The sequence below is a fragment of the Camelus dromedarius genome, chromosome 2 (genome assembly GCF_036321535.1).
Source record: "Camelus dromedarius isolate mCamDro1 chromosome 2, mCamDro1.pat, whole genome shotgun sequence".
In the NCBI taxonomy this organism is placed as follows: Eukaryota; Metazoa; Chordata; class Mammalia; order Artiodactyla; family Camelidae; genus Camelus; species Camelus dromedarius.
In genome coordinates this window covers 62,340,206-62,368,161 of record NC_087437.1, presented here as the reverse complement: position 1 = coordinate 62,368,161, position 27,956 = coordinate 62,340,206, and the positions used below count along the sequence as shown (strand labels likewise).

General features: G+C 44.6%; 1 protein-coding gene across 2 annotated transcripts in view; it reads right to left on the bottom strand.

Annotated features, from left to right (window-relative positions):
- Positions 1–7,046: 7,046 nt before the first annotated feature.
- Positions 7,047–27,956, bottom strand: part of HEG1 (heart development protein with EGF like domains 1) — an 82,698-nt gene continuing 61,788 nt past the window's right edge. The window contains exons 16-18 of one of the 2 annotated variants that reach the window (XM_031463130.2): positions 18,915–19,002; positions 14,846–15,020; positions 7,047–12,184 (exon numbers count right to left, since the gene is read on the bottom strand). In XM_031463130.2, the coding sequence (XP_031318990.2) occupies positions 12,035–12,184; positions 14,846–15,020; positions 18,915–19,002 (413 nt within the window). In that variant the 3' untranslated portion in view covers positions 7,047–12,034. Of the gene's footprint in view, positions 12,185–14,845; positions 15,021–18,914; positions 26,365–27,956 lie in introns of those variants that run through there. The other variant, XM_064494406.1, reaches the window with a different exon arrangement.

The window sequence follows — 27,956 nt, the reverse complement described above, 5'->3', positions numbered from 1 at the left end:
AGAGGAACAGATCAGCGAACTGGAAACAGTAGTAGAAAACACCCCAGCTGAACAGAAAAAAGAATTTTTAAAAATGAGGAAAGTTTGAGATCTCTGGGACATCATAAAGCCTACTAACATTTGCATTATAGGGATCTAAGAAGGAGAAGGGAGAGTGAAAGGGGCAGAGAACTTATCTGAATAAATACTAGGTGAAAATTTCCCTAACCTGGGAAAGGGGAAAAAAATCCAGGTTCAGGAGCACAGAGAGTCTCAAACAAGATGAACTCAAACGGGTCCACATCAACACACATTATGATCAAAATGGAAAAATTAAAGAGAAAATCTTAAAATTATCAAGAGAAAGCAACTAGTTATGTACAAGGGAACTCCTATAAGACAGTAGGCTGACACTTCAGCAGAAATTTTGTAGGCCAGAAGGAAGTATATTCAAAGTGATGAAAGGAAAAAAACCTATAACCAAGAATATTCTACATGGCATGGCTATCATTCAGATTTGAAGAAGAGATAGAGAGTTTTACAGTCAAGTAAAAGCTAAGAGTTTAGCACCACAAGGCTGGCTCTGCAGAAAATGTTAACAGGATTTCTCTAAGCAGAAATGGCCACAATGGAAATATGAAAATTACAAAAGGAAAAATCTTATTGGTAAAGGCCTACATATAGTAAAGGAAGTAGATCAACTACTTATAAAGCTAGTAGGAGGGTTAAAGGTAGTAAAATCATCTATATCCACACTAAGTAGATGAGGGATATACAAAACAAAAAGATGCAAAATATGATGTCAAAAAATTAAGCATTGTGGCAGGGAGAAAAATGCAGAGATGTTAGAATGCATTTGAACCTAAGAGATCATCAACTTAGAAACAATATGCTGTTATACATGAACCTCATGGTCACTGCAAATCAAAAATCTACAATAGCTAGACACACAAAAAAGAAAGAGGAATCCAAACATAACACTGAAGATAGTCATCAAATCACAAGGGAAAAGAGCAAAAGAAGAAGAACAACAATAAAAAAAAAAGGTACAAAAAACCCCCAAGAAAACAATGAACAAATTGGTAATATGTACATAACTACCAATGATTACTTCAAGTATAAATAGACTAAATTGTCCAATCAAAAGACACTGTTGAATTACAAGTGTATCACTGTGGTGTGAGGTGTGTTGAGTGATGAGAGAGTCATGTCATGTCACCTCTAATCCATTATGATACTCGACCCTGCCACTGTAGCATGGAAGCAGCCGTAGACAACATGCAATCAAATGCGGTGGCTGTGCCCCAATAAGACATCATTTGTGACACTGAAATTTGGATTCCACAGGATTTACACATTTCACAAAGTATGATTCTTCTATTGATTTTTTTCTAGGTTTTTTAAAATGTAAAAATCACTCTTAGCTTGTGGGTCCTACAAAAACTGGCAGCTGACTGACTGTGGCCCCAGGAAGTAGCTGGCCAGCACTTGGTCACGAGTGCAGTCAGCCCAGTGGGGACAGGTCCTCTCTCACCAAGGTAGGAGCTTGTCTGTGTCCAAAAGAATTCTCAAGATGGACAGAGGGATGGGTGCTCACTTTGAATCTCCTAGAAGGATCACAAGACTTATCCTCCATGAGGATGTCACCAACCATCATCTTTCAGAGTTATCTCCTGGTGCTGAGCTGAAATTACAAGACATCCATTGTCTCCTTTAACTTAATTCTGAAAGTGCTGTGGGCAAGCTTTTACAGATGAAAAACTTGGATCTTAGAGAAGTTAAGTAACAAGGGGATTTGTGGCAGCCCAGAATTCCAAGTTCCAAAGACCATGTTTGACTCACCACATCACTCTGTTTTTATTTCATCCAGACACCTCTCCAGGCCTGCCCCACATCCCTGCCCCTGCTCTCCTCCAGGCCTTCCCACAGAATCCCTGGTGACTCCGGCCTCCGTAAGGGAGCTCTGCCTCTCAGTCACCACGGCTGGGCTGCTGGCCTCGCCGTCTCACGTACCTTCTGTACCTCACATGCTCTTATGACACATATTTTGATGACAACATGTGCCCTGGGACTCATAAGACCTGGACCCCTAGCCCAACCCTTTCATGAACCAGCTATATTACCTTGGAAAAACGTCCTCTCTCCGGGCCTCAGTTTCCTTATTTATAAAATCAGAGTGGGGGTGGAGGGATACCCCCCTTTCCTGTTTTAAATTTCTCCAGTTTTAAATTTCTATGAGTCAACTCATTCCCCACCATGTTTTATTACCCACAAACTACCACCTCCCTCTGTTAGTAATAGTTATGGAAAGTGATTACTGCTGATAGGCCCAGAGCAGCATGGACTCTGACCTTGCTTTAAGGGGCATGACACAAGAGTCCTTTAATAAGTATAGCACCCCTGAAATGCCAACTCATTGGCACAGACACGGGGACATTTAAGAATGAATCAGGTAAACAAAGAGGCCAATTTCACAAATGCACAGACTAAACAAGGTAGAGAACGAGGCTTAGGGAGTGGGGAGCAGCCTAAATGACAGCCAAATATCCGTGACACATCCCCTATGTGAATGTTTGTCACAGGGAGTAGAGATGGACACAGAGCAAAGATAAGACTGCGGTCCCTGCCTTTGAGGAGTTCACTGTCTAGTGGGTGATAACCAAGGTGCTAATAATAGAAACTTAGGAATAATAGAAATGCAGGAAGCAGTAGCAGTGAAGTTAGGGGGCCTTTGACCTGGTATTTAGAAGAAGCAGCACCAGATGTAGTCTACTTTCCTGGCTATCACAGGCAGAAACGAGGTGCCAGCATCGTGCTGGGGCCAGCGGTGGGAGCTGTGGGGTCCGTGCGGAGCAGTGCGGCAGAGGGGCTGTCTTTCCGGGTGCTCACTCCCGCAGCGTGATTAGGCCATTGCTCCCCTCTGGGAGATTCTGTCACCCACCTGATATCCTTTAATAAACCAAACCGAGGGGATGCTCATCTCTGCAGCTAAGAACCTCAGTTAATACAGGAGAATATTACAGTCGAGATTTAAGGCTCTTCATCTCTCCCCAAGAAAGCAGTAACAAGAGCACCTAGCATCTACTGAGCGCCGCCAACATGCCAGGAACTGTGCGCGGTGTAACTTCCTCACACACACACACATCACTAGGCACACACACATTCTTTCAACAATCTGAAAGTTACATATTGTTGTCCTCATTTTATTTTTTAAATTAATAATTTTACTGTTTTTCTTAAATTGGGTCATACTTGATAAAGTAAATTCAAAGAACATAGAAAGGCTAGAAAAAGAAAGGAAAAGTACCCACAATCCACCACAATCCAGTAATCAGTGTTAACATTGAGAGCATAGCCCATGAGACATCGCTCTCCGTGTGTGTAGCCTGACAATGGGAGAGGGAGAATAGATGGAGGGAGACAGTGGGTAGGTGTGATTTTACAAGTGTGAGATCATAACATAGACACTATTTTTCAAACACAAAAGACATTTAGTTTTTAATTTGACTTAACAGAAGAGAAATCAATTGAAGTGAAAATAAAACAATTCCTAAGCTTCAAAAAAAAAAAAGTGTCTTTGCCATAAGAGATAATAGTTCCAAGGACATGCCTCCAAGTTAAAGAAAAATATTGTGAAAACCCATAATAAGCTATGCTATTTTAAAAAGTTTATTATTTAACTTTAAACAGTATACATTAACTACCCCACTATAAAAAATACAGGAAAGAGCATCTTATTCTCCCATTCCTCCTGTTTCTGTTACGTATTCTAACTTTGTTAAGTACTGTAACATTTGTAACATTTTCAAGTCTTAATTCTTTCATTTCTTAATTCCATATCTTAATCCACATCTTAGTGAACCAGATCCAATACGTATCATTCATGGCTTCTCCATTTTCAAATTCAGTGTTTTGACTCCTCCTCTCTTGTTTGGCAGGACTTCACGATGGAGTGGTTTTCGTTGGGTGCTGGGTTCCCTGAAATCTTTTCTTTTGGACAATCTCTGCCTATTGCTTTCATGATTAAGAGAATAACCTTATAAATATTGCTTCACTGCCTCCAAGCTTTGCATGTTGCTATGAGGGGCAGTCTGAGACCAGCCAGATTCAACCACTTGAAGGGGCCTTCCTTTTTATACTTGACACTAACCTGGTCTTCAAAATGGAAAAACCAATGACTGCTAAGATTGGGAAAGACATGTCCCATCACTGAGATACACTTTAGAGACATCCTGTCACTTAGTCTCCCAAAACACCTCTGAATTCAGAATGATTATTATTGCTATTTTATAGAGGAGGAAACATTTGATCAGATCGGTTACGAAATTTATCAAGGTCACACAGCTATTACACAATAGAGATAAATTTCAAATCTAGATTATTCTAGTTCAGGGGTTCATTCGTATCACAAAGCCTCAGAACACAGGCTTGGAAAATATTAGCCACTCAGTAAGTGTTTCTGATTTGAATTCTTCTAAAACAAACAAACTTAGCTTAGTTGAAGAATTATAACGATATAAATGTTGTGTGGCGTTGAACTAGGAATCAAGTAATTCACATGAAGTGTAGTAACCAGTGTCACTTTTTGTCCAATTCACGTCCAAGCCCAGTCAGCAAGGGGCTATGTTCCTCTTAGTCACTGGGTGTCCCAGGCCAACAGTGGCTCCATCTCAACACATATTTCCACGATTGCTGAGCAGGAGACATGAAGGCCACACACAGCTCTTAAAGGGTCTCCCAGAAGTGACACACTTCACTTCTATTCACATTTCTTTGGCCAAAGGAAGGCACATGGCCATATGTCAACGTGGGTAGGGAAGTCCCAGCTACCATGCGCCTGGAAGGAAGAAAGCCCTTCCTGACCTCCAGGGAAAGCACTCCCCTGCTTTCTGTCCCTATATATAATCTTCTCTTTTCCAGAATGAAATACAATTGGAATGACACAGTCTGCAGCGTTTGGGGCTGGCTCTTTACACACAGCACAGCACTTCTGAGACACGTCCGTGTTGCTGTCTGTTGAGGTCGTTTGGGCCTCCTGTTTGCTGAGTGGTGTTTCATGGCATAGTTGCTCCACAGTTCATCAGGTGAGGGGCTTTCTGCTGCATCTTCAAGTGTTTAGTCCACAAGTGCCGCTGGAGCTTTGCTACAAGAGATCTTTGCTAAGGGCCCTGCTCAGGTACGTGTCGCAGCTACCTATTTGCCCGCCCCCAGCTAGTCCTCAGCCTGCAGCTTCTGGACGGGGTAGATCTCCAGGAACTCTAACTTCAATCTGTTTCTTCTGTTGGGTGATTTGTCCACCCACTTACTCACCTATTTGTTTTAGTGATGCCTGCGGGGTGCCAGGCACTGAGCGTATCAGGTTGAACAGGACAGTCTTGGTTCCTAGCTGTACAGAGCGTACGATTTTGAGCTCATTAACTCCTTCATGGTACAGGGAGCAGGTGGGAGAAGGAGGCGGGGGAAATGACAGGAACAACTTGAGGGCAAGTCCAAGGTCTTCAGGACCAGTCACTAGTGAGTCAGCATTGAATGACACATTAATCCTGTAATTGTTTGTCTTTCTTTTGGTGACAGGAAGGCTCTATTGAAGAGAATCAATCTGCATTGTTTGTTTGTAGTTTCAGAGTGTCTTCATTTGAATCCCCCCTTTTAGTCCTCACAACTCTGGGAGGCGATACTTATTATCCCCATTTCCCTGATCAGGACACTGAGGCTCAGAGAGCTGAGCGGACTCTTAGGCCTGATGACATGATCTGAGAAAACAGCCATGAAACTGTCAGGGAGTGTCTTGTACCAGCTGTTAGAGCCCAGGCCTACTGTAAGTTTTTATGTGGTCATTAAAAATCACCTACATTTCTGTTTCCTGGCATCTCTCTAGTATCTTTCTGATGTGACGTTCATGCTGCATCACGTGGCTTCATGTCCACACAGCCCAGCTCTGGGGGTTTATAGCTGTCCTGACATTCAGTATCCCAGACAGAAGGACTCTGGCCTGTGTAATCTATATATTGTGCCCCTGACCTTCATTACCCCTCAAGCAACTGGAATATGAGTGTGCATTGCTGAAGCCCTTTAAGTCCAAGGGCCTGAAAGTACTGTTTAGATCTTGACTTACTGGCAAATCAAACCCTAAGGTGGAGGCTCAAAACTGCTGGGTTGGAGACACAGGCAGGACAAGCATCAGGCCAGCGTGTGGGTGGACAGCAGAAGGGCCTCCCATTCTCAGTCCTGAACAGTTCCCAGGGTAGTGTGGGTACGGAAATGCTGTGACGTTTACTGTGTCTGGTTGAGCTGGGCAGGATGGTGAACGGGGTCAGTACTGGGTTATGCTAAGTAAGGTCTCAGCTGGGGGCTAACTGGTGGCGGGCAGAGGGGAGTGGGAGGGACCCAGTCAGGAGAGGAGAGCACTGCTGCTCATCTCCATTCAGAGATGTCTGATGGGCTGCAACTGTGATCTCATGTGTCAAAAGGTCACCTTCCTGGCCCAAGCTGCCATTACCGACCCCTTCTAGGGCCAAGGTCACTGTCATAAAGCATATGAGAGGCTCATTGATCCCTGTCACAAAAGGCACTCAAGGAAGCAATTCATCAATGAACATTTATCGACCAGGAGGCCACGGTTAAGTGTAAGGCCCACGGCCACCATCTTCAAGTTCAAGATTCTCCCCACCACAGAGCCTGGGCATGCTTACTATCCCTCCTCCTCCAAGACATGAAGATGGGAAATGGAGAGGTGGTGGGAGGCATTCAGGAGAAAGCTTTCAGTGTCTGAAAATTATTTATTGACTCTCCAATTCTCAGAAAGAAAAATAAACAAAAGCCAGTGTTATACTGAATCAAGCTTTTAGTCATTTAGGTTGATCTATCTGCCCATCCATCAGTCATCAAAAGCATATTTCCTCATGGTGCCAAGCACTGAGGACACAGTGATAACTCGGTCCCTACATGTGCCATGTAAGAGGTCAATGTACAGCCCCATTGCTTAAGCGATGCCCTCATGAGAAAGACCTTGCTGAACTCTGGTCTGGATTGTTTGTTATTAGGAGAAAAACACAGTGACAATGATATTTATTTTATTGCATCATTTTACTGACTAGAACGCCAGACTTATAGTGGATATAGTATAAAAATAATCAAATTCTTACAAATAATACATTGCTGCTACAGTACAGAATAATTAGTGGAGGTTGCAATTATAATACAAATTTAAATAACATTCTCATAATGGGTTTAACACAATCAACCAGGGGCTAAGGTTTAAAGTTTTGCAACAAGAAATCTGGGACCCTGTGAGAACTCAGAAAGTTCATTTGCCAGCTACATGCTTCATTTAACCATAAATCCAGCAACACAAACAGTAACAAGACTCACAGCCACCCATGATGAGAGGTTGTTTTTTTTCCCTAAGAAACAGGCCAAGGTAACACAGAAACCTGGGGTAGCTTCCCGGGTAGACTGGTTCCATCTCATTCCTGTCCAGTCCCATCCTTCCTACCCAAGGACTCTGCACCTGAAGTGTACTACTCTGTTTCCCCTAGAAAAAGACAAAGCCAGAATCCAATGGGCAAACCCTTTAGAACGTCCTCATTAAAATGCCAAGAGGACAGAGTCAAAGATCTGTCTCTTTTTAGACCTCAATTGTCTCCTTTGTTTTCACAGCCTTTCTGTGAGCAGTTTACACCAAATGGGACAGATTAAAACACTCTTAAAAATATACTTTAGCACAACAAGTTAAGTGACACTTAGTACTTTAATTTTTCTAGTATATTAACCAGGATCCTCCTCTGGGGATTTGAGAAAGGAAAAAAGAACACATGCTTTGGCAACACATTGCCAATTCTACAGAACATATCTGTTTCCAAAAATGCACACGAGAACCTCAGAATGACATTTGTCAACAAGAAGAAAATGAAACGTCCCTTCTAATTCCCGCAAAAGTTTTCACAGAGAAAGAATATCTCTGATATTAATATTAAGGGTACTTTCCAATGAGATGCAAAATCCTGAAACACTAAACTTTGCATTTTTCCTCTCTCCAAAGAAGTGTTCTAGTTTCCATATGAGTAAGTATCTTAGAGCCCGGGCCCAAATCCCTGGTGTGGGGTGTGCTAAGCTAAACTCATCCAGGAGCAAGGAGAGAAACACTCTGGCTTCGTCAGCCGCCTTCACACAGTTACAGGCACACCTCCCACCCCCCGTGGGCAAGGGGGCTTAACAGAGGCCCCAACAGCCACGTGAGACACGTGACCCTGGCGTGTCTGCTCTGGGACAGGTTCACATCTGAATAAATAGCATCCTTCAAAGACACTTCCTTGGGCAGCCATCCGGCCTCGTACTGCAAAGATGCTGCCCTCCCATTTGGACCAACTATAAGAACAACATCTTTAAGAACTTAATTGTTACAGCTTTGTTTTGGACCTCAAATGCCATCAGCCAGCTTGAAAACACAATCCATTTAGTAATGTTGGTTCTTAATGACTTAGCTGCTTCTGAAATTAAACTTCTGTCAAAGGAGGGGAATTTGTCAGCATTTAAGACATTCAACTGAGTAAGTTCCAGACTCTGATAACATTCACAAAGATCTGCTTCCAATATGTGGGAAATCCGGCCTTACCACGGAACCAGGTGAGGCAGCCCTCAGATGGATGTCTAAGTCTAGCTGTGTCTGTCAAAACCCAGAGCATCACCGTACACTCCTACATCCAAAGCCATGTACCACTGTGCTTCTTGCTAAGCACAAGCTGACCACAGCTTTCTTAATGACCATCACAGGTGTCCAAAAAATACATGTAACAACAGACCTGAAAGGACTTTTTCAACATTTTGTTTTTGTACTTCATGTCATCAGTTTAGTTCCAGTTTAATAATATCAAAGTTCTAAAAACCCAAACCAAAACAAACCCAAACTTATTCTCAGCCCACTCTCTCATGCTCTCTTTAATACTGGATGGTGAGGCATCAGCCAGGAGGAGCAAGCCACGTAAAGGGTTTGGATCCTGACTCTCCAAGGCAGGGGCTTGTCCTCTCTGAAGGTTCCCACATCCGAGAATGAGTGCTCTCATGTCCACCTCACCAGGGTGTGGTGAGGGCAAGGATCCTGCACAGATCCTGGCCCTGCTGGAAACACAAGAGATGCTCTTGGGACTATTAAGACTTCCTAAATTGTCTCCAGTGCCCTGGGCTGGCTCGTGGGGCAAAGAGGAAGAGACACAAGAAATAGGACCTCTGGAGCTACAACCAAACCCACAGATGTGGGAGGCTCCAGGTGAGCGCTGCCCTGCTCTGCGTCCCCAGGCTCAGGTACGCTGCAGGATGCGGGGGTTCTGTTCAGCCCACTCTTCCCTACCCTCTCAGCATCTCCCAGGCTGCTAGGGGCCACTTTTCCTTTCCTCCCTTTGTCCTCTAGTCCCGGGACCCCATGTAGGACCGGGACATTTCTGTGCACAGGAAACGCACACCCCAGGTGGGAGGACTAACACTGAGGGCTTCTGCTCCCCCAGGGTGCATCCAGCCTGTCCCTTCAGTCCAGGGCTGCTGCCCCACAAACAATTTCTTGGCTCAGGGGGGACCCTTCTGGAGGCATATTCACCCCAAGCAGGAGTGAAGCTGGCCTCTCCCTTCCTCACCCAGGCAGGCAGCCGGCCCTGAGGAACAGTCAGGCTGCTTTCATGCCTTCTTAGACCCTGACGCCCTGGAGATGCACTTTTCCACTCTCAGAAGCCTCCTAGAAACTGCACAGAACTGTGAACTCAACCTTCGGGGGTGTGCTACAGTACTCACGATAAAAGAAAAAGACAACACTCTTAATCCATTTCACATGCACAAAACCCACTCACAGGAAAGCATTCTTGGAACTCACAGCACACTCTTTTCTGGACGTTGGGATCCTGCTCCAGGATGCTTTGGGGACAGACCACTCCATGTGGGGGAGCATACAGCTTCTGGCCCTGGTATCGGAGATGATCTGCCAGTGGAGGCAGCAGGCGTGTATGCCTGGGAACAGCCCCCACTGTGCTCTGGGCCCTGGAGGTGAGCAGGGCTCTGCGTCTAGAGCAGGAAGCAGCTGCCTCAGGAGGGACCCAGCCTGTTGGCTCAGGTGAGCTGAGTGCAGGAGCTCCGAGCTCTCCAGTTAGATGCGAGGCCGTGAGACTCAGAGGGCTGTTTGGTTCCACGGGGAGAGGCAAGACCCAAGATTTCTCAAAGGGGATGCTCTGAGATTTTAAGTTGGCACCCACTGACAAAAAACAGGACTCTTTGTATCTATCTCATGAGATGAGTGCAATTGAACTGCAAAAGTGGCATCGCATCTGAGCAGCCTTCCTGCTCGTGGAGACCATGGGACACAGGAGTTTGCACTTAAAGCTGTTAGGATGAGAATTCCATAAGATTAAGGATTAGATACATTCTGAAGACAGTAGAGAATCTTGAAGAAACCACCATGCCCAGGACAGAACTGTCTCCAAAGGCCGCACCATTTCCAGAAACGAGTGTGCCATTGGGCTCCAAGCTTCAGGGTGGGAACAATTTTTTTTACCTCTGTGTTCTCTTTACCCCAAACCAGGATGTTCAAAAGTAGATGATGAGAATGATCACAATTCCACAAGGAGTAAAGACACCGCAGTGGATATGCACCCCCCCCCCGACCCTCCTCCACACGCAGGACCCAGGTCATGGGCATAATAAATAAGACACAGGGTTGTTTCTTTCCCCAAGGCAAATGCTCAACTCCCTAACTGGCCAGGAGACTTAGTTCTCCAAAGCCAACTTGAATTATACCCATGCTTCTGGAGGGAACTATGTGATACTATGAAGAGTTACAAATTACTGTCTGAGAGAAAATAAGTTATTTCTTCAATGAATAAATAGCATTGAGTGGTTGGTGGAACCACTCAAGCTACACTGGGTGTGGACGAGACCAGAAATTCTAGGACAGGTGCTGCACTAGGTAAGCAGACTCACGTGTGGCTCCCCTCAGCTCCCTCTCCTTCCCCAGCAATATGCAGGGCTTCCCAAAGGGCTGGCGTTCCAGATAATCGAACTCGCCTATCCATCCCGCTCCTCTAACCACATCCAGCTGCTTTTGCATTAGTGGTGAAATAGCAGCTCAGGCCCAACCTGCAGTCAGCTTTTCACTTCTGCTCCCTACGTGGCAGCCTGGGCCTCAATGCAGGCGCTCAGAGCTCCCACACCACACGGTGCCCTCGGGGGTCGACCTTCCACCAGGAACTTCACCCCGTGCCCGCTGCTGCCTGCTGGGCTCACTGTGGGGCAGCTGGAGCCTCTAATTAGAACCAAGTGCAAGTTGTTTGCCCTGATGCAGGCGTGTATGGAAAAGCGAGCTGTGACAGCAAAGGGAAAAAACCTTAAATAAACGTGTCACCTGGACTAAAGAAAGCACACTGGAGTTGTGTGCTGTGCCTCACACACTTCAGCTCCTCGTTTGGGGGGGGGGGGGGGCCTGTCTGGCGAACGTAGCACAAGAAGACTTAGAAGCACGTGGAAACCCTGTGCCTTAACCTGCGGCATCTCCAGACACTAGTGGTAGGCCCGTCGGCACCTGTGCTTCAGCACGGAGCTACTGGGCAGGAAAACAACTGAGGAGGCAGTATTTCGCTGTCAAAGCATCACCAAATTGAGGCCTCTGGAAGTGTCTGAGGAAGAGGCCTTCTTTCCGGAGCAGTCTTGAAAAACACCTGAAAGGAGACCTCCCTCCCTGCTTTTGCATCTACCGAGGTGCAAGCTAAGGAAAACCTGGGTCCTTGCAATGATGCCTAGTGATCAGCCCTAAGGAACGTCATCCCCCAGCCGTGGCCCTGCTGCAGGCACGCGGGGACCCCGTGGTACTGGCCCGTGTTCACATTCACAGTAACAATGCAGGTGCTGAAGAGCAGCCGGCAGTTCCAGTTCCACGGGCTCCCGCTGTCGCCTCCCCTGTCGTCGCGGCGCTTCCGCCCGGCCCCTTCCGCTGGTGTGGCTCCTCTAGCCCCGGGAGCGGCCCCGGGCGCTGCTCCCCGTCCGGTCCTCTGAGTGATGGAGGCCCCTGCGCCGTCTGCACTTAGAAGTAGTCCCGCCTCCTGCTCTCATCACTGATGAAAGATGGGTTATACTGTCCGGGGAAAATGCAAGAATGCCGCGATCCTGGCAATCCAGTGTAGGCTGGGTAGAGGCCGTTCCGTTCAAGTTCAGGATTCCTTACACTGGTGGGCTGGTGGCCAAAGAGAGAACAAGAAAAGTCAATTTATGATTCTTGGGTTTAAATTAAATTGTTGAAAACAACGACGACGACGATGAATGCTCCGTTTCGATGAGTTTAATGCGGAAGCAGCTGTTCCCGCAGAACAAGGCCTGACCTGGAAATCACACCTGCCAGGTCATCTCTCTGTGGAAACTGGGGCACCTTTGCCCATATTTCAAAAGGGGATTTTTAGAAACATTATATCATCAAGAGCAGCCCACAGGCCAACAGAGGAAAAGCCTGAGTTGAATATTATCTTGATTATTATCGAGATTAATTATTATCTGATTATTATTTTGACTTAAAAAAAGAGTATCTTTCTCTGTGGCACACAATGGCTTTAAATCCTCTCTGGCATTTACCAGAACGCTAGTGTCCCTGCTGCGAATGGGGGACTGACTTTGACAACATCATGGCAGCCCTGGCTGGAGGTGGAGTTAGGACCCCAAAGCAGGAGGCTGGCTGATTCTCAGGTATCTCTGACCAGATCCCAGCTTAGCAGTCATGACTACCTATCTAAGGAGCAAAGGAGCCCCTTGGGGAAGCCCTGGCTACTTTGAGGAGCAGCACGGGGCAGAGAGGGTGATGCTGGCTTGGTAGAAATAAAACACTAGATTCTGCTTATTCTAATGTGGATCCCAGGAGAGCCCAGTGTGCAACTGAGAACACTGTGAGGGGCAGCTCCCTCCCTCGAGTGACAGCTTCCCACCCTAGGCTTAGGCTCTGCGTCTACAGACTGCTCAGCCCACCTTGTATGAAATGAAGATGGGGTTCCTTTACATTGTAATTCTATCTAAGGCAACTCTTCAGCTAAGGGCTGGGAACTGGCGGCGAAGGTGTGTCCTGTTGTTAGAGCAGGCAGATAGCTAAATATAAGCAGAGAAAGGGGGACACAAACCTAATGGCAGGAATTGGGCAGAAAGGAAGGGTACAAGCCAAATGCAGGAAACCACACATCATGTAAGCACTAGGGGTCCCTAGGCAGAGAAAGAAAAGCAGGAACCTTTGGGCTGATAAGGGATCACACCTTTTGGGGTGATGAGTTGCCTGGAGATGAGCAAAGAAAGGTGAGAAAAGGCACGAATTTCCAGTGTCTGGATGTAACCTTTTGCTCATTATGCCCTCATTTCAATAAAACTAGCCTTGCAGATCAGAAGTACCTATCATGCACCAACGCCATGACACTTCCGATCCAGACTAAATAAGGACAAAAATCCCTCCTCCCTTTGGGAAGGTGGAGTTGGGATGATAATCAGGGAATACGACCCCAAACCCTTCCCTCCCCAGTGAATATTCTGCCTAAACATTTTTACACCCTATGTAATTAACTTGCCAAAGAAACACAGGGCAGCCACTCACCTGAGCCTGCCAGCTCTCTCCTTGAGAGTGTACTAACCATCCTTTAATAAATCCTCACTTTACTTTTTTTAACCTCTATGTCTTGTCTCTGAATTCTTTCTGGGACGGGACAAGAACCTGGAACGTCGGTTGCATCTACCGACAACACTGTGAGGCCACTGTCCTGTCGTTGCTTTGTCCTGGTGCTACCCGTCGGCTGAGGAGCCCCTAGTGATGGGTGAGAGCTGGCACCCCTGGGAGAGATCCTGTTCAGTTACGGCTGCACTTATCAGAGGAAAAGGACTTCCCTGACAAATAGAGGAAAAAGCAAAGCCCTTATGCAGAAATATCAACAGGAACATTCGAACTAGACCCAGCTTTGTATCTGCATTTATCTTTCCCCTTATTTCATCCTGTTCTTCCTCCAGGCCATGTTCACATTTTTCAGTCCATTGAAACTATAGCTTCCTTAGCATGAATGCCCCTCCCATCCAAAATCTGAACCGTCAGGTTAATCCCCATAGCAACCAGAGGGGCTGTGGCTTAAAGCTATTAAGTCCCCATTGGGCGAGGTTTCATATTTATTGCTATACCTAGAACAGCTCCACAGGGCAGGAGAAGTCACCTGATGGCTGTTTATTTTTCAGCTCAGGTATCTCCACTTGTGTTTGCTTTATGGCTGATACTGTGTAACCTGAGATGAACTGACAGGGCACTGGAATATGACATGGGCTATTCAATGTGGGACAGAAGAAGCAGGGATAAAAGTGGTCTCTCATCTGTCCAAACGATGCAGTCCAGGGCTGGGCACAGAAAATTACTAAAGACCTACTGAATCTGCAAAACCTCTGACAAGGGCTGGTTGAGGATGGCATGTTGTCTCTACACCTTTTCCCCGTCCCTCAGTTTCAATTACCCAACCTCATGATGTAAAGCATGGCTGATGAGATAAAAATGGATGGGCCAAAGGCTAAATGTCATTAAATTCTTTATCTATTAGTTTCCAATCCTGTAACTTAAAAGCAATTTCAGTGACAAGAGGGTTATTGCTACAACCCCATAAAGTACAGGCTGCGCTCTGTGGAAAAATTCTTCTCTCAGTGTCGAAACTGATAAATACCATGCAAAGAGATAGTAAGTAAACTGAATATTAAATTATGTGAATAATGGGCGTAGGCCACCATTCTCTTTAACCCTTAACTAGCTGGAGTGCTCTGACTACCACAAAACGGAAGCCCTTGAATTCTCAGAGGAAAGTGGAGCCCAGAGACCCCCGGGGGCGGACATACGCACCGAGTGATACACGTCCGTCATCTGGAGGAGGTTCTTGGTACTTCCGTTCTCGTGCATCTCGATAGCTTCCCGGCCCCATTCTTGGGACCGAGGGTTCTTGGGGTACTCAGCATATGGGGACATTTGGAAATCGCCACTTTTGAAGATGAGTTTGCTTATGTCATTTTTATTCTTTCTGTGGGTAAAAAAAAATTTAACATTTAAATGAGTAAGTTCTGTAAAGAAACGGTATCTATGAAAGCGCCGTCTAGTGTCTTACAAATTAGACCTAAAGCTACTGTGAAGGAAAAACCGGGCTGGTCTAACAAGACAACTCACAAGTCTAGGAATGTGAAGGAGAGGCTGGGCTAACAAGATAACTCACAAATCTAGGTACTGGAATACTGATCTGAGTTCTGCTAGACTAACTTGTAAATCTAGGTTAATCAGTGTTGTTTTGTTGTTCATGTTTTTTGCTAGCCAGCTGGGTTTTCAAAGATACATATCTGGCTTTGGAATGTTGGTTTGCTGCCTCCCTGCCTCCACTTTTGTGATGATAATGCTGCTAAAGCTGTTCCATGCCTATTGGCTGAATACCCCAAGCCTGTACTTTACCCTATAAAACCTCATGCTCACGTCTTGGAGGTGCTCAGAGCTTCGGAGCAGAAGCCCCTCTGAGCTCTCCGGCGTAATACATCTGAGTACTCCAACCCTCCGAGTGGTGCTAATTTCCTGACTGGCCTGTCGTTTCTGTAACACTACCACTCTATTTTTTTGTAGCTGCCCACTGAGAAGTGTTATTGTTGTTATTTTTAGTATTTGCCTAAAACAAGTAAAAATGCAATTAGGTGCAAGAAAAAAAAAAAAGCCAAAAAATCTTTGAACCCAAAGGGCCAGGTTTTCCGGGGCAGAGAGGACACAGCCCCAATGGAGCAGATTTAGACTCTTCTGGGGGACAGAGATCTCTGCACCATGGGGGAAACAGGTGCAAACAAGGGTCAAATTCACAGGATGTTGAAGCCGGAAGGGCCTTTACTGTTTGATAAAAGAAATTTTCACATATTGAGATATAGGGAAGTCACTCTGGCTCATACATGAATTATGAATTTGAATTTTATGCTAACTAAAATAGCCTGTTTATGACCTATCAAACATACATTGTTTATCTGCTGTAATTATTAAAGAAAAAGGCACGTTGACCAGAAGTAAAGAATGTCCATGTTAAAAACAAAGATTAAAGGCCCCTCTTCCCAGGACGCCAATGCTGGTCCTCCCTTGTTGATAAGACTCCCTTCCCAGGAGCCAAGGCCACACTGACTCACTGTGTACGTGCTGGTTTGTTCTTTTCTTTTCTTTCTTTCTTTTTTTTTTTTGAAACCTTGAAGAAATGTATCCCTGACTTGTTCTGCTTCTTCGTTCTGATAAGATATAAAACCGGGCTGGAAGCCAAGCTTCTCTGAAGCAGCACCTCAGAGTAATCTGGGATGTGGGCTCCCAGGCCAGTCTGCAGTCTGGCTTAGAAAAAATTCATTCCTATTCTTATTACTGATTGTTTATTGATTATTTATGTCAACAGGTTCTTTAGTCCAGCAGTTTCCCACCTGCTTGAGGAGTTGCGGGGCTGGGGCAACTCTGGCTTTGTGGAGGATGTGATTTGTCCTGGGGTCACAGTTTGCTACTAGCAAGGCTGGGCTAGAATTCAGGCTTTCGAACTCCCTGGTCAGTCTTCTTTTACTGCGTGAAGCTACTTCACGAACCATAAAAATACGATGTTTTGTTTGCAGAAATGCCCAGCTGTCTTTATACCCATACAGATTCTCATTTCAGGGGGCAGGAAACCCTAGGACAAGTTCTCTACCTGTGAGAGTTCTCTGACTGGAAAGGGTTGGAGGATATGTCAGTCACCTTGTGCACCCAGCCTAGGGTCAGACATGTTTAGTTATACTTGCCCTGGGTAAGAGAATCTGGAGTTTCCTCCCTTTACGTAGCTTTCCTGTAAATGAACTTTCTGGGGAAAGCACCAAATCACTCGGGATCATAAAACCAAATGTCCAGCATGGGGCTTAGGCGTTGTCCCTCCTGACAAGTTCAGAACAGACTTGCAATTCTATTGCTCCCTGGGGGTGGAGCATCCGGTCTCAAACAATGACTTAATTATTCACAAAGACCTTCTCCTCCCAGGGGCCAGCAGAGACAGGCTCTCCTTCCACACTACCTGGTTGCTCCGGGACACTTAGCCGACCCCTGGAGCATTCGAGGTTCGTCTCTCTAGCTCCTAGTCTCATTCCCAGAATTTTATTTCCACTCACATAGTTTATCTCTGATGCTTTGCTAGCAACATTGTAAATTATAGGCAATGGCTGAACCGTGAGGCCTGAATCCCTGGATGGGCAGTTGGAGCAGCTTGCTCTCTGCAGCCTCCCTGGAGGAAGAGGATATCTTAAACTGTCCTGCATATCAATGGTCCAAAAGATAATTTGCTATTGTGTAAGTTCCCTCCATCTGTGATGTCAGGATAATTCCTGCTGTTTATTACCATCCAAACCAAAGGTCTGAGTTTTCCCTTATCTGAATAATCTCAGAGAAGGGGACCAGCTCCCTTCTTTCCTTCTTTGTCCAGTAGAAACCCATCCCACTGGTGTCCAGCAGCCCAGAGCCAAGTCTGCTCCTCGCCACTGCTAACGACTTCAGTGAACCCCTTTCATCTCTTTTTGTTTCTTCATTTTCCCACTTAAAATGTACAAGTCAACGGTTTGTAGTATATTCAGAGTTGTGTAACCATCATCACAATCAATTCCAGCACAATTTCATCACCCTGGAAAGAAACCCATACTCCTTAGCTGTTACCCCCAATTCTGCCCCTGCCCACCCAGCCCTAGGCAACCACTAATCTACATTCTGTCTCTCTTTAATTTGCCTATTTTGGACATTTCCAATAAATGCAATCATACATATGTGGTCTTTTGTGACTGGCTTAATTCATGCAGCATACTGTTTTCAAGGTTTATGCACATTACAGCGTGTATCTTTAGTTGGTTCCTTTTTATGGCTGAATAATATTCCATTGTATGGATATGGCATTTTGTTCATCCATCAGTTGATGGATATTGGGGTTATTTTCACCTTTTGGTGACTATGAACTGGTCCTCTATGAAAATTTATGTCCATATTTCTGTGTGGACATCATTTTCATTTCTCTTGGTTTGTACCTAAGAGTGGAAATGCTGGGTCAAATGGCAACTCTGCTTAACTTTCTGAGGAATGGCCAGTTTTTTCAAAGTGGCTACACCATTTTACGTTTCCAGCAGCAGTGTATGAGCATCCTAATTCTCCCACATTCTCACCGACATTTGCTATTTTCTGTTTTTTGTTTGTTTGTTTCAAGTGGTATCCAATGTTGGGTTACTGGGGTTTTTTTACCCTGATGTTGGTTTTGATTGCATTTCTCTGATGGTTAATGGCTTTGAGCATCTTTTCATATGTTACTGGCCATTTTACATCTTCTTTGGAGAAATGTCTATTTAAGTTCTTTGCCCACTTTTAAATGGGGTTGCCTTTTTATTACTGAGTTGCAAGAATTCTTTATATGTTGTAGACACAAGTCCTTTATTAGAATGTTGATTTGCAAATATTTTCTCCCCTCCTGTGGGTTGTCTTCTCACTTTTTTGGGAGGAGGGGTAACTAGGCTTATTTATTTATTTAATGGAGGTCCTGGGAGACTGAACCCAGGACCTCCTGCTAAGCACGTGCTCTACCACTGAGCTATACCCTCCCCTCATCTTTTCAGTTTCTTGATAGTGTTCTTTGAAGCCGAGTTTTTCATGTTGATAAAGTCCAATCTATCTTTTTTCTTTTGTTGCTTGTGCTTTTGAATATTCTTTTTTTTCCACTAAAATCCCATTTGCTCTCCTTTTCTTTCCCTGATGGCAGTGCCTGTCAGAAATTTGCCTTTCTTTTTCTCTAATGGTTCAGTCATAGATTATCATTAATACTGTACACCACCCCAGACATTCTTTATGAGGATAAAAATGGACCCTTGTTTAGCACAGGCAAAGGGACAGAATTGGGATGTGGACGCCCGGCACTCACCGGCAACAGGTAACAATCAGTGCGATGCCCAGGATGAGGAGAAGCCCACCTCCCGCGGCCGCGATCACCACGGTGATAAGCTGATAGGCTAAACACGGTTCAGGAGAAAAGGAAAACGTGGATCGGTAAGAGGTAATGAAGGAATGAAGGAATGCCCCAAAATGGTCCCACTCCCCACCCCAAGGCCACCCCAGTACCTCAGCTGGGGACCACCTTTCATTCCCTGGGCCCCCAGCAAGGGCGGCTAAAGGCTGGCTCTGCATTTTCTCTACTGAAGGGGAGCAGAACGTGTCACCCCAAAATATGCCTCTTTACCTATTTATTATTTAGAGCTGATATTTCTGCAGGCACAGAAGAAGCTCTGAAAACTGAGTCCTAGTTACCCCTTGGTAAGGGAAATTTACATTAGAAGGAGGCTTGTACCAGGAAGAGAGCTAACACCAGAGATGACCTGTTCACCTGAGAGACTTATCTGCTGGCAGGAATCTTTGCTTCCCAAACATTTCCTCTTCGCACTTTTCCCCTGTGAACTGCCTTTTCCCATTTGCAGCCCCAGGCCCCCGGCCCTTTCCTCATCTCAGGAGGGTATATGAGCCTCAATCATCTGGCTGCCTGAGTCTCATATCTTTGTGGGGGCTCCCATGTGTATGCACATAATTAAAATTGTGTTTTTCTCCTCTTAGTCTGGCTTCTGCAGAGGGTGGGGGGATGTGCCTCAGCCAAGAACCTAGGAAGGAGAGGAAAAATGATTTTTCTTTCCCTACACTTTTTGAGAAGAGCTTCCCTTTCTTATCCATGCCTAGAGTTGGGGGTCCCAAGTTCTACTTGCAGACCAGCCTGATGACACTGCCACCAATCCACCAACAGAAGAGAAAAATAAAGGAGATGCATGTATTTTTCCAAAACTACGCTTGTTTTTTTCCCTAGTTTTAATACCGCCTAAGAGTTGGTCCTTCCTTCTTTGTCTCCTTACTTACTCTAGATGCACTTTATTATGTGTAAATTACGCCTCCAATAAGGCTAGTTTTTAAAAAGTAATTGAGAAAAAAGAGAATCTTTTTTGGGCTACTTTTGAAAATAATTGTTTAAAATTTTTTTGGAATTGATGGTGAGGATAGATATGAATTTTTAAAATTTGGTTTTAGGTTTTTACTTAATAAAATAAAAAGGAGGCAACCCTAGGCTAGATTCCCCAATTTTATAAGACATATTACCCAGAGCCTGGGAATCACTGCATAATCCAGGCTGGCACTGGGTAGCCTCAATGCATACAAATCGAATTTAATTACCAGAAATTGGCAGTCATATAAGTGAGCACGTATCATGTATAATAAACAATATTAAAATTTTAATTAATTGGTTTTATGCCTGTGTATTTCTGGAAAAATCATATTTTTCACCAAGTTCTATTAGATATTCAGATTGATTTTGTGTTGTGGAAATATAATTAAAATTGTGTTCTCAGTTGTAAAGTCCAAGATGGAAAAAGGGCCAATAACCAGGTAAATCTGGCTGGAACCACGCTCTGTAGGTATTCAGATAAAGTCAAAGGGTAATACACAGAGCTGACTATGAACAGATTGTAAGATAAGAGCAAACACAAGTCATGCAACCATTTACCTGTCCTTTCTTGAAATAAGCAGCACAGATACCAGATTTTATGAGAAACCATCAGTATGTAGATACACAAGAAACAAAGCAAACCAACGAATGAGTTAATTCTCTCCCTCACCTCCTGACACATGTATTCAAGCTGCACTTTCAAAAAAAAAGTAACGACAAAAGACATCCTTAAATTTGTGGACTGCTCTTTACCGCCCTAACACCACCAAAGGCCCCCATCGAGTCCTGACCAGACAACTGTAATCACCTCCCAACTCATCCTCCTGCCCACGTCTTGCCCACTCATTTCTTTCTTTCTTCTTTTTTTAAATTGAAGTATAGTCAGTTTATCATGTTATGTCCATTTCTGGTGTACAGCATGAAGTTTTTGCCCATTAATTTCAAAAAGCAGCTGTGATGGTACCATTTCCCTGCTTTAAAAACCCCACAGTGGCTCCCTTTGTTCCCAGCCAGAGAGCAAAGTCTGGCTCCTGCTTATCCCTCCACACCAAGGTCACGTCTCCTCCCTTCAGCAAAACAAAGGAGCGCTGGTTGTAGAAGTGATCCTTGCAGTGGCAGGTTCCTCTCTGAAACAAAGACAGTAGACCAGTGCTTCCCGAATGGCCTGTGGTCAGGGATGAGCTTTTCTCTGCTTGTGCTTTTGGATGTTCTTCTAATTTTATTGCTTTTGTGGGTTTTTTTTTTTTTTGATTAAAGTCAAATTTAATATTTTTATTTTCTTATAAATGAAAGTTTGTGAATTTCAGTTTCAATATACTTGATATTTTGGGGGATTCCACATGGCCACAAATTTTTTTTTTAATTACCCAAGTACAGTCAGTTTACAATGTTGCGTTAATTTCTGGTGTATAGCACAGTTATTCAATTATACATATACAATTCCTTTTCATATTCTTTTTCATAATAGGCTATTACAAGATACTGAATATACAGTAGGACCCTGTTTATCAATTTTATATATAGCAGATAGTACCTGCAAATCCCAAACTCCCAATTTATCCCTTCAGCCTCCCCTTTTCCTCCTGGTAACCATACATTTGTTTTCTATGTCTGAGTCTGTTTCTGTTTGCAAATAAATTCATTTGTGTCATTTTTTAGATTCCACATATGAGTGATATCATATGATTTTTTTTTCTCTTTCTGGCTTACTTCACTTAGAATGACAATTTCCAGGTCCATCCATGTTGCTGCAAATGATATTATTTTATTCTTTTTTACGGCTGAGTAGTATTCCATTGTACAAAGATACCACAATATCTTTATCCAGTCATCTGTCTGGATTTTTAGCTTGTTTCCATGTCTTTGCTATTGTAAATGTTGCTGCTATGAACATTGGGGTGCATGTATTTGTTTGAATTAGAGTTTCCTCTGGATATATGCCCAGGAGTGGGATTGCTGAATCATAGGGTAAGTGTATTTTCAGTTTTTTAAGGAGTCTCCATACTGTTTTCCATAATGGTTTCAGCAATTTATCTTCCCATCAACAGTGTAGGAGGGTTCCCTTTTTTCCACAGCCTCTCCAGCATTTATTGTTCATGGACTTTTTAATGATGGCCATTCTGACTGGTGTGAGGTGACACCTCATAAAGAAAATAAAGTCTCACTTGCTCCTCTCATCTCTCCCCCAGGCACCAGCTATCTTGAATTTCCTTCTCTCCTTTTTTTTAAGGAGTCTACTGTGGACCGATAAGTTTGTAAAATACAGTAGAGAGGAGCACAGAGAAAGCGCCCAGGAGGGAATTCACAAAAATACTCAGATGTTAGTGCTGCCTCGGGTGATGACAGCTTTGTGCTTTCTTCTCCAAGCTTCTCTCTGTTTCCCACATTTTATTCATGTGTTTATATACACACAACCTCCTCTAAATATCTAGACATTGTATGTGTATTGTGGACAAAGAGTATTGCCTGCTGTATCAGTAAATAAAGGAAGTTGTGACCACCAAGCCAGAAGTCACTGCAGCCGCCCCAACTGTGCACCCTGAGGGGACCCAGGGTGGAGAAAAGCAGGATCCAGGCCCTAGATCACTCAGGGGCACATCAAGGGAATGAGATGTCTGGTTTTCTTTAATTAACAGTAATCTTTTTATGTTCCTACTAACTGGCTTTTGTTGCAAAATTCCTATATATCCTGGTTCCTCCCCTACCTCTAGAGGGCAGTCCCTCAGAGCGATCTGAGAGGTGGCGGTCTTTCAGGCTTAAGTCCTCAGAAAGTCTGCCAAATAAAATGTATGTCTCAACTTTTAGGTTCTACATTTTTTTTCAGTCAACAGTATACATACATATCATTTATTTTATACACATATATTGCTCAAAGAGTTGTTTGATGTTCTTTGGAAGCCATGTCAGTGGGTATTTGTAACAAGCTTATGGACAATATAACCCACAGGACTTTTTTCTCATACCTGTGGTCAAGTCAGCTCATGAACTACAACCGATCGTTTGCACTTAAAGACTGACTTTAGATTTGCGATGAGGTCACATGACGATGCACAATGCCTGGGATTTAAATCAACACCTACTGTAACGCTCACTAGGCCCACAGGTTCCCTGAATGTTTGCTAATTAAGATGAGAGTGAAGGCAATGCGTGTTGTCCTGGGTTTGTCTGTCCTATCCTCCCTACTTGAAGAGATCTTCCAGAATGATGAGCCTGGAATTCTCAGTCTTACTTTGTCTTAGACATTTGTTTACATTTCGCAGTCTTTCCCAAGCAAGGGCTCTGTCCTCCCTTATTCTTCTTGTGCTTTAATCACAGGTTGATGTTGCTGTCATTGCTGCTGGCATTTTTCGTTAAACCAACCCAGTCTGGGCCTTCACCTTTCCTATACGCTGTAGTTGTCTTTGCTTATATGCTTATTTGGATGGAATCTACAGGACTGTCTGCTTAGCCAACTCCCTTCTGGGACCTCCACATGCCGGGTACAGCACGGGTGCTTGTCCACGACACACCAGCCACAGTGGATCAGTCTGGGAGTAAACACATGATCCAAACTGGATCAATGAGTTTCTTCCCAGGAATCTCAGTGTGGGAAAGAGAGAGAATCTTCTCTTTCAAAAGGACTGAACCAATGACTTACACTCAAAGCTGTTAGGCGAGCCTATCTGCCATTGTGTTGTCTTGTGAGGAAGAAAGCATGTGCACAGACACACCGCAAGAGCGGAGGCGAGAGAGGACGACGGAGCCGTGGTACCATGTGCTCTGAGAAGAGGGCCCCAACCTCCAGCTGCTGTGCTTCCCCACAGTTCCCTGATGCTTGCCACTCCTGATGCTGAATTCCATGACTCACCCCAGGATCCTGCCAATAAACTGTCTTGGTTGTTTAAGCTAGCTAGGTGTATTTACTCCAGAAGAACCTTGGCCATCTGTGACACTGATCTGCAAGATATATCTGTCTCTGTCCTTGTTCCTGGTACAGCTCCTAAAACTGGGATTTCCTAAGGCTTGAGAGGAGTAAAGGTGTCTTTTGTTAAGTCAATCAGGTGACTTCTGGAAAGCCGTTAGGTAACCTATAGATGGAGGCTGGTTGCCAGGGAGACCAACCAATGAGCAGAGGGTTAGAACTTTCAGTCCCATCACCTTGAACTTCTGGAAGGGGAGAGGGGCTCAAGATTGAGTTCAATCACCAATGGCCAATGATTTAATCAATCCTGCCTGTGTACTGAAGCCCCTACAAAAACCCAAAGGATGATGTCCAGAAAGCATCCAGGTTGGTGAACATGTGGAGATGAGGGGAGAGTGCCGGGCTGGGAGACAGCATGGTAGTCCTGGGCCCTTTCCCCAAACCTTGCCCTGGGCATCTCTCCCATCTGGCTGTTTCTGAGTTAAATCCTTTCATAATAAACTGGTAACCTAGGAAGTAAAACGTTCCTGAGTTCTGTGACCCAGTATAGCAAATTACTTGAATCCAAGGGGGTGGGGTCACTGGAACCTCCAATCTGGAGCCGGCTGGTCAAACGCACAGGTAACAACCTGGCCTTGGGACTGGTATCTGATGGGGGAGCAGGGAAGGGAAGTCTTGTGGACTGAGCCCCCAACCTGTGGGATCTACCCGGAGATCGAGTCAGAATTGAGTTAATTGGCCTAGTGATGTGGAAAAAACACACATCGGAATTGGTGTCAGAATTGTACCAATCCATATGTCTTCCTTTAAAACTCTTACACTCATTACAGACCTTTTTAGGTCGCCACATTGATTTTATTTTGAAGTTCATTTGTTCTCCCTATCTCCCCCTCACTGAGCTCATTAGCTACATGTGGTTAGAATTCTGCCTTTTAAATTTTTCCACTCCCCTTGCACCATCTTTCCCTCAGAAAGCATTCTTTTTTCTTTTCCTCTGTAGCTTTCAAAATTTGTCTACAGGCTGCGATGTGGCCATAGCACTCACGAGCAGATACAGGGCAGCATGCGCCTCTCCCGGGCCACTTCCTTTCAGTTCTGACATGAGGTGAGGCCCGTCAAGACTGAGTGAGGTATCTGCTTTCAGCTGTATGAGGCTTCCAGTGGACTTCTGGATAACTAATGAACTCTCCTTCCTCCTAAGTTTAGCACTATCTTTCTGAATGTTTATTATGAGTTACTCCTGCTAACACATGGCATTGCCTCTGGAATGAGTTCTTTTTAAGATCAATGTAACGACAAGGTGAAGACTATTAGAGGATGCTTTATATACCTGCCACCTGACTGTGGGTTGGGATGATGGGGACAATGCAGAGAGATCTTTAGGTTGAATGTTCCAGTTTCACTGGAAGAGGAGGAAGAGACCCAGACATGGGGAAAAACAGGCTCTACATCCTCGCTGGCCATGCTGGGAGCCTGGCGGGGAAGAAGTATCCACTGGAGAGACGCGGGGCACACGTAGGGCATGTGAATGGAAAAGATGACCTACAAAAGGACCTGTTGTGGATAAGAAAGAGGGGTGGATAAAAATGTCTGCAGCCAGAGAGAGGTAATCTAGGAATTATGTGAGTTCTACAATCACAAAGTGACATTAACCACAAACAGAAGAATGGCGTAGAGGATGAGAATATAAAAGAAGATCTTAAATTGATAATAAGAGGGGAATGGTTAAGTAAATTATGGTATCTCCAGAGAGGAGAATTCCACAGAACTGTCAAGAGTGACATTATAAGATCATGTAAATGAAAACAGTGCACAGTTTACTAGGTTTAAAAGCAGGTTACAAAACACTATATTCTGTGAGTATTTTTTTGAGGGTAAAAAATGAACTATTTATTTGCTAATGAAAGTAGAAATAGACAAAAGGTATGAACAGACATTTTACTAAGAATATACACAGATGGCAAATAAACACATGAAAAAAATGCTCAACGTCATGAATCCTTAGGGGGATGCAATTAAAACTACTGCTTCCTTAAATTAAAAGTTTAAGGAAATTCAGAAGACTGACCCTATTAAGTATTGGCAACACTGTGGAAGCATTTTACATACCCCTGGTGGGTATATAAACGCAAACAACCATTTTAGGTCACAGCTTGGCAGTTTCATAAGTCAAACATTCACCTATCTATGACTTGGGCATTGTACATTGAGTTACTAATATAAGACAAGTGAAAATACATACATACGTATAGAACTACACACAAAAGTTCTAACACCTTTATTTACAACGGTGTAGTGCTTCTTCAACTCTGGTATGTATACAAATCTGTATATTCACTAAGTCTAGGGGTCTGCTTAAAATTCAGATTCTGATGCAACAGGTCTGGAGTGGAGAGGCCCGGAATTCTGCACGTGCAGCCAGCTCCTGGGAGATGCTGCTCCGGCAGGTCAGAGGGACCACACGCAGGGGCGAGGACACACACCAGGCTGTGAACAGCGACGTTTAATGGGTCATAAGACCGTTTATTTTAGTTTTCTTCTTCTCTTAAGTATATTTTCTAATTAATTTGGGTTAAAAAAAAGGAAAATTAATGGGCATGTGTTGTTTTTATGTAATGTTTTTATGTAATGTAATGAAATGAACTTATTTTAAAAAGAGAAAAAAGGTGAAGCAAGCCGTGATGTCATGAGAGATATAATAAAACCATGAGGAGGAGCCTCGATAAAATTCAAATGAAGGAGGAAATGCACACGCCTAAGAAAAGGGTGGAGGGGCCGGGAGAAAGTGAGGGACATTTTGACAACAAGTCTTGAAGAGAATTCTGGGGCCACTGGACAAGTGGTAACAGAAGACGGAATTGTTGGAATCTGAGGTAGAAACTGGAATATTTTACACGCAAAGAAAACGAAAAGGCGAGCAGTGGTAAGACAGGAGCAGACCTGGGCGGCCTTGCCGGGTGTACATGGGAGCTCGGCTGGCCCGCACTACCTCAGGGACGCAGGGACTTGAGAGAAGGGCTTGTCCTGCCCTCTCCAGTTTGAAGGATATTCTCTGTGAGGAGCCACGAGTAGAATCTGGGCACAACTAGGAAGTCAATAGGGCCTTTTAGAGAGGCAGCCCAGAGGTTATGCCTACAGCCAGAATGCTTCAGAGCTGGACGACTCCCAGGAATGTAGGTGTGAGGGAGTCGCAAGACCACATGCTGGGCTGGGCAAAGCTGGGCCCCCTTCTCGTGGGGCTTGGGCAGAGTGTGAGCCCCAAGAAGTCTGCAGAGAGCAGCGTTTCTAGCCTACAAGAGACCCAGCCTGAGCCAGAGCCCCAAGAAGGCACTTACTGTCTCTGCTGGGGGCAGCAGAAGTGACAGTGATGGGCGGTCAGAACTATTTGACGCAAAACACCAAGTGACAAGCCACAGGCTTCACAGGGCGTTACCAGCACAGATGGGGATGAGACTCAGGTGTTCCCGATTCCTTAACCCACTCCAGGGCTGGTCTGAGGCCACAGAGAAAAAGGCAGGGGTCAGGTGCTACTTATCATCACCAACTGCTAACTGCTTTGCAGCACTCAAACCAATGCAGATATCAAAGTCGTAAAGTGATATTTGCACCATCGGAGTTAACCGGTCAGCAATAGAAGGTGGCCGGGAGCTAGCCATCCGAGGGGAAGTCTGCCCTCTGCTGGACGTGATGCTGGTGACTCGAATAAAAGGGGAGGAAAAGAAGTCTCCGGATCCCTGAGAAATCCTGCTACTTCCAAGACCCCACCCACAAAACTCAGAGACATAGGAGCCCACAGAACAGTCAAAGGATGTAGGGGTATTTTATCTCCATACAAATACAGTACTCAGTGATCTCTGAAAAACACATCGCTAACTGCCTCTTAGAACAATGCCCTGCAGCTCACTCCCCTTCAACCCTTTTTAGGGCTTTTCCCTATATCAGTTTGCCTTCTTCCATTCACTGAGAAATACGCAGCATTTTCTAGTAAAACCTATTCAGGGAGCTGTTTTTTTTTTTTTTAATGTATATATATATTTTTACTGAAGTGTAGTCAGTTTACTATGTGTCAGTTTCTGGTG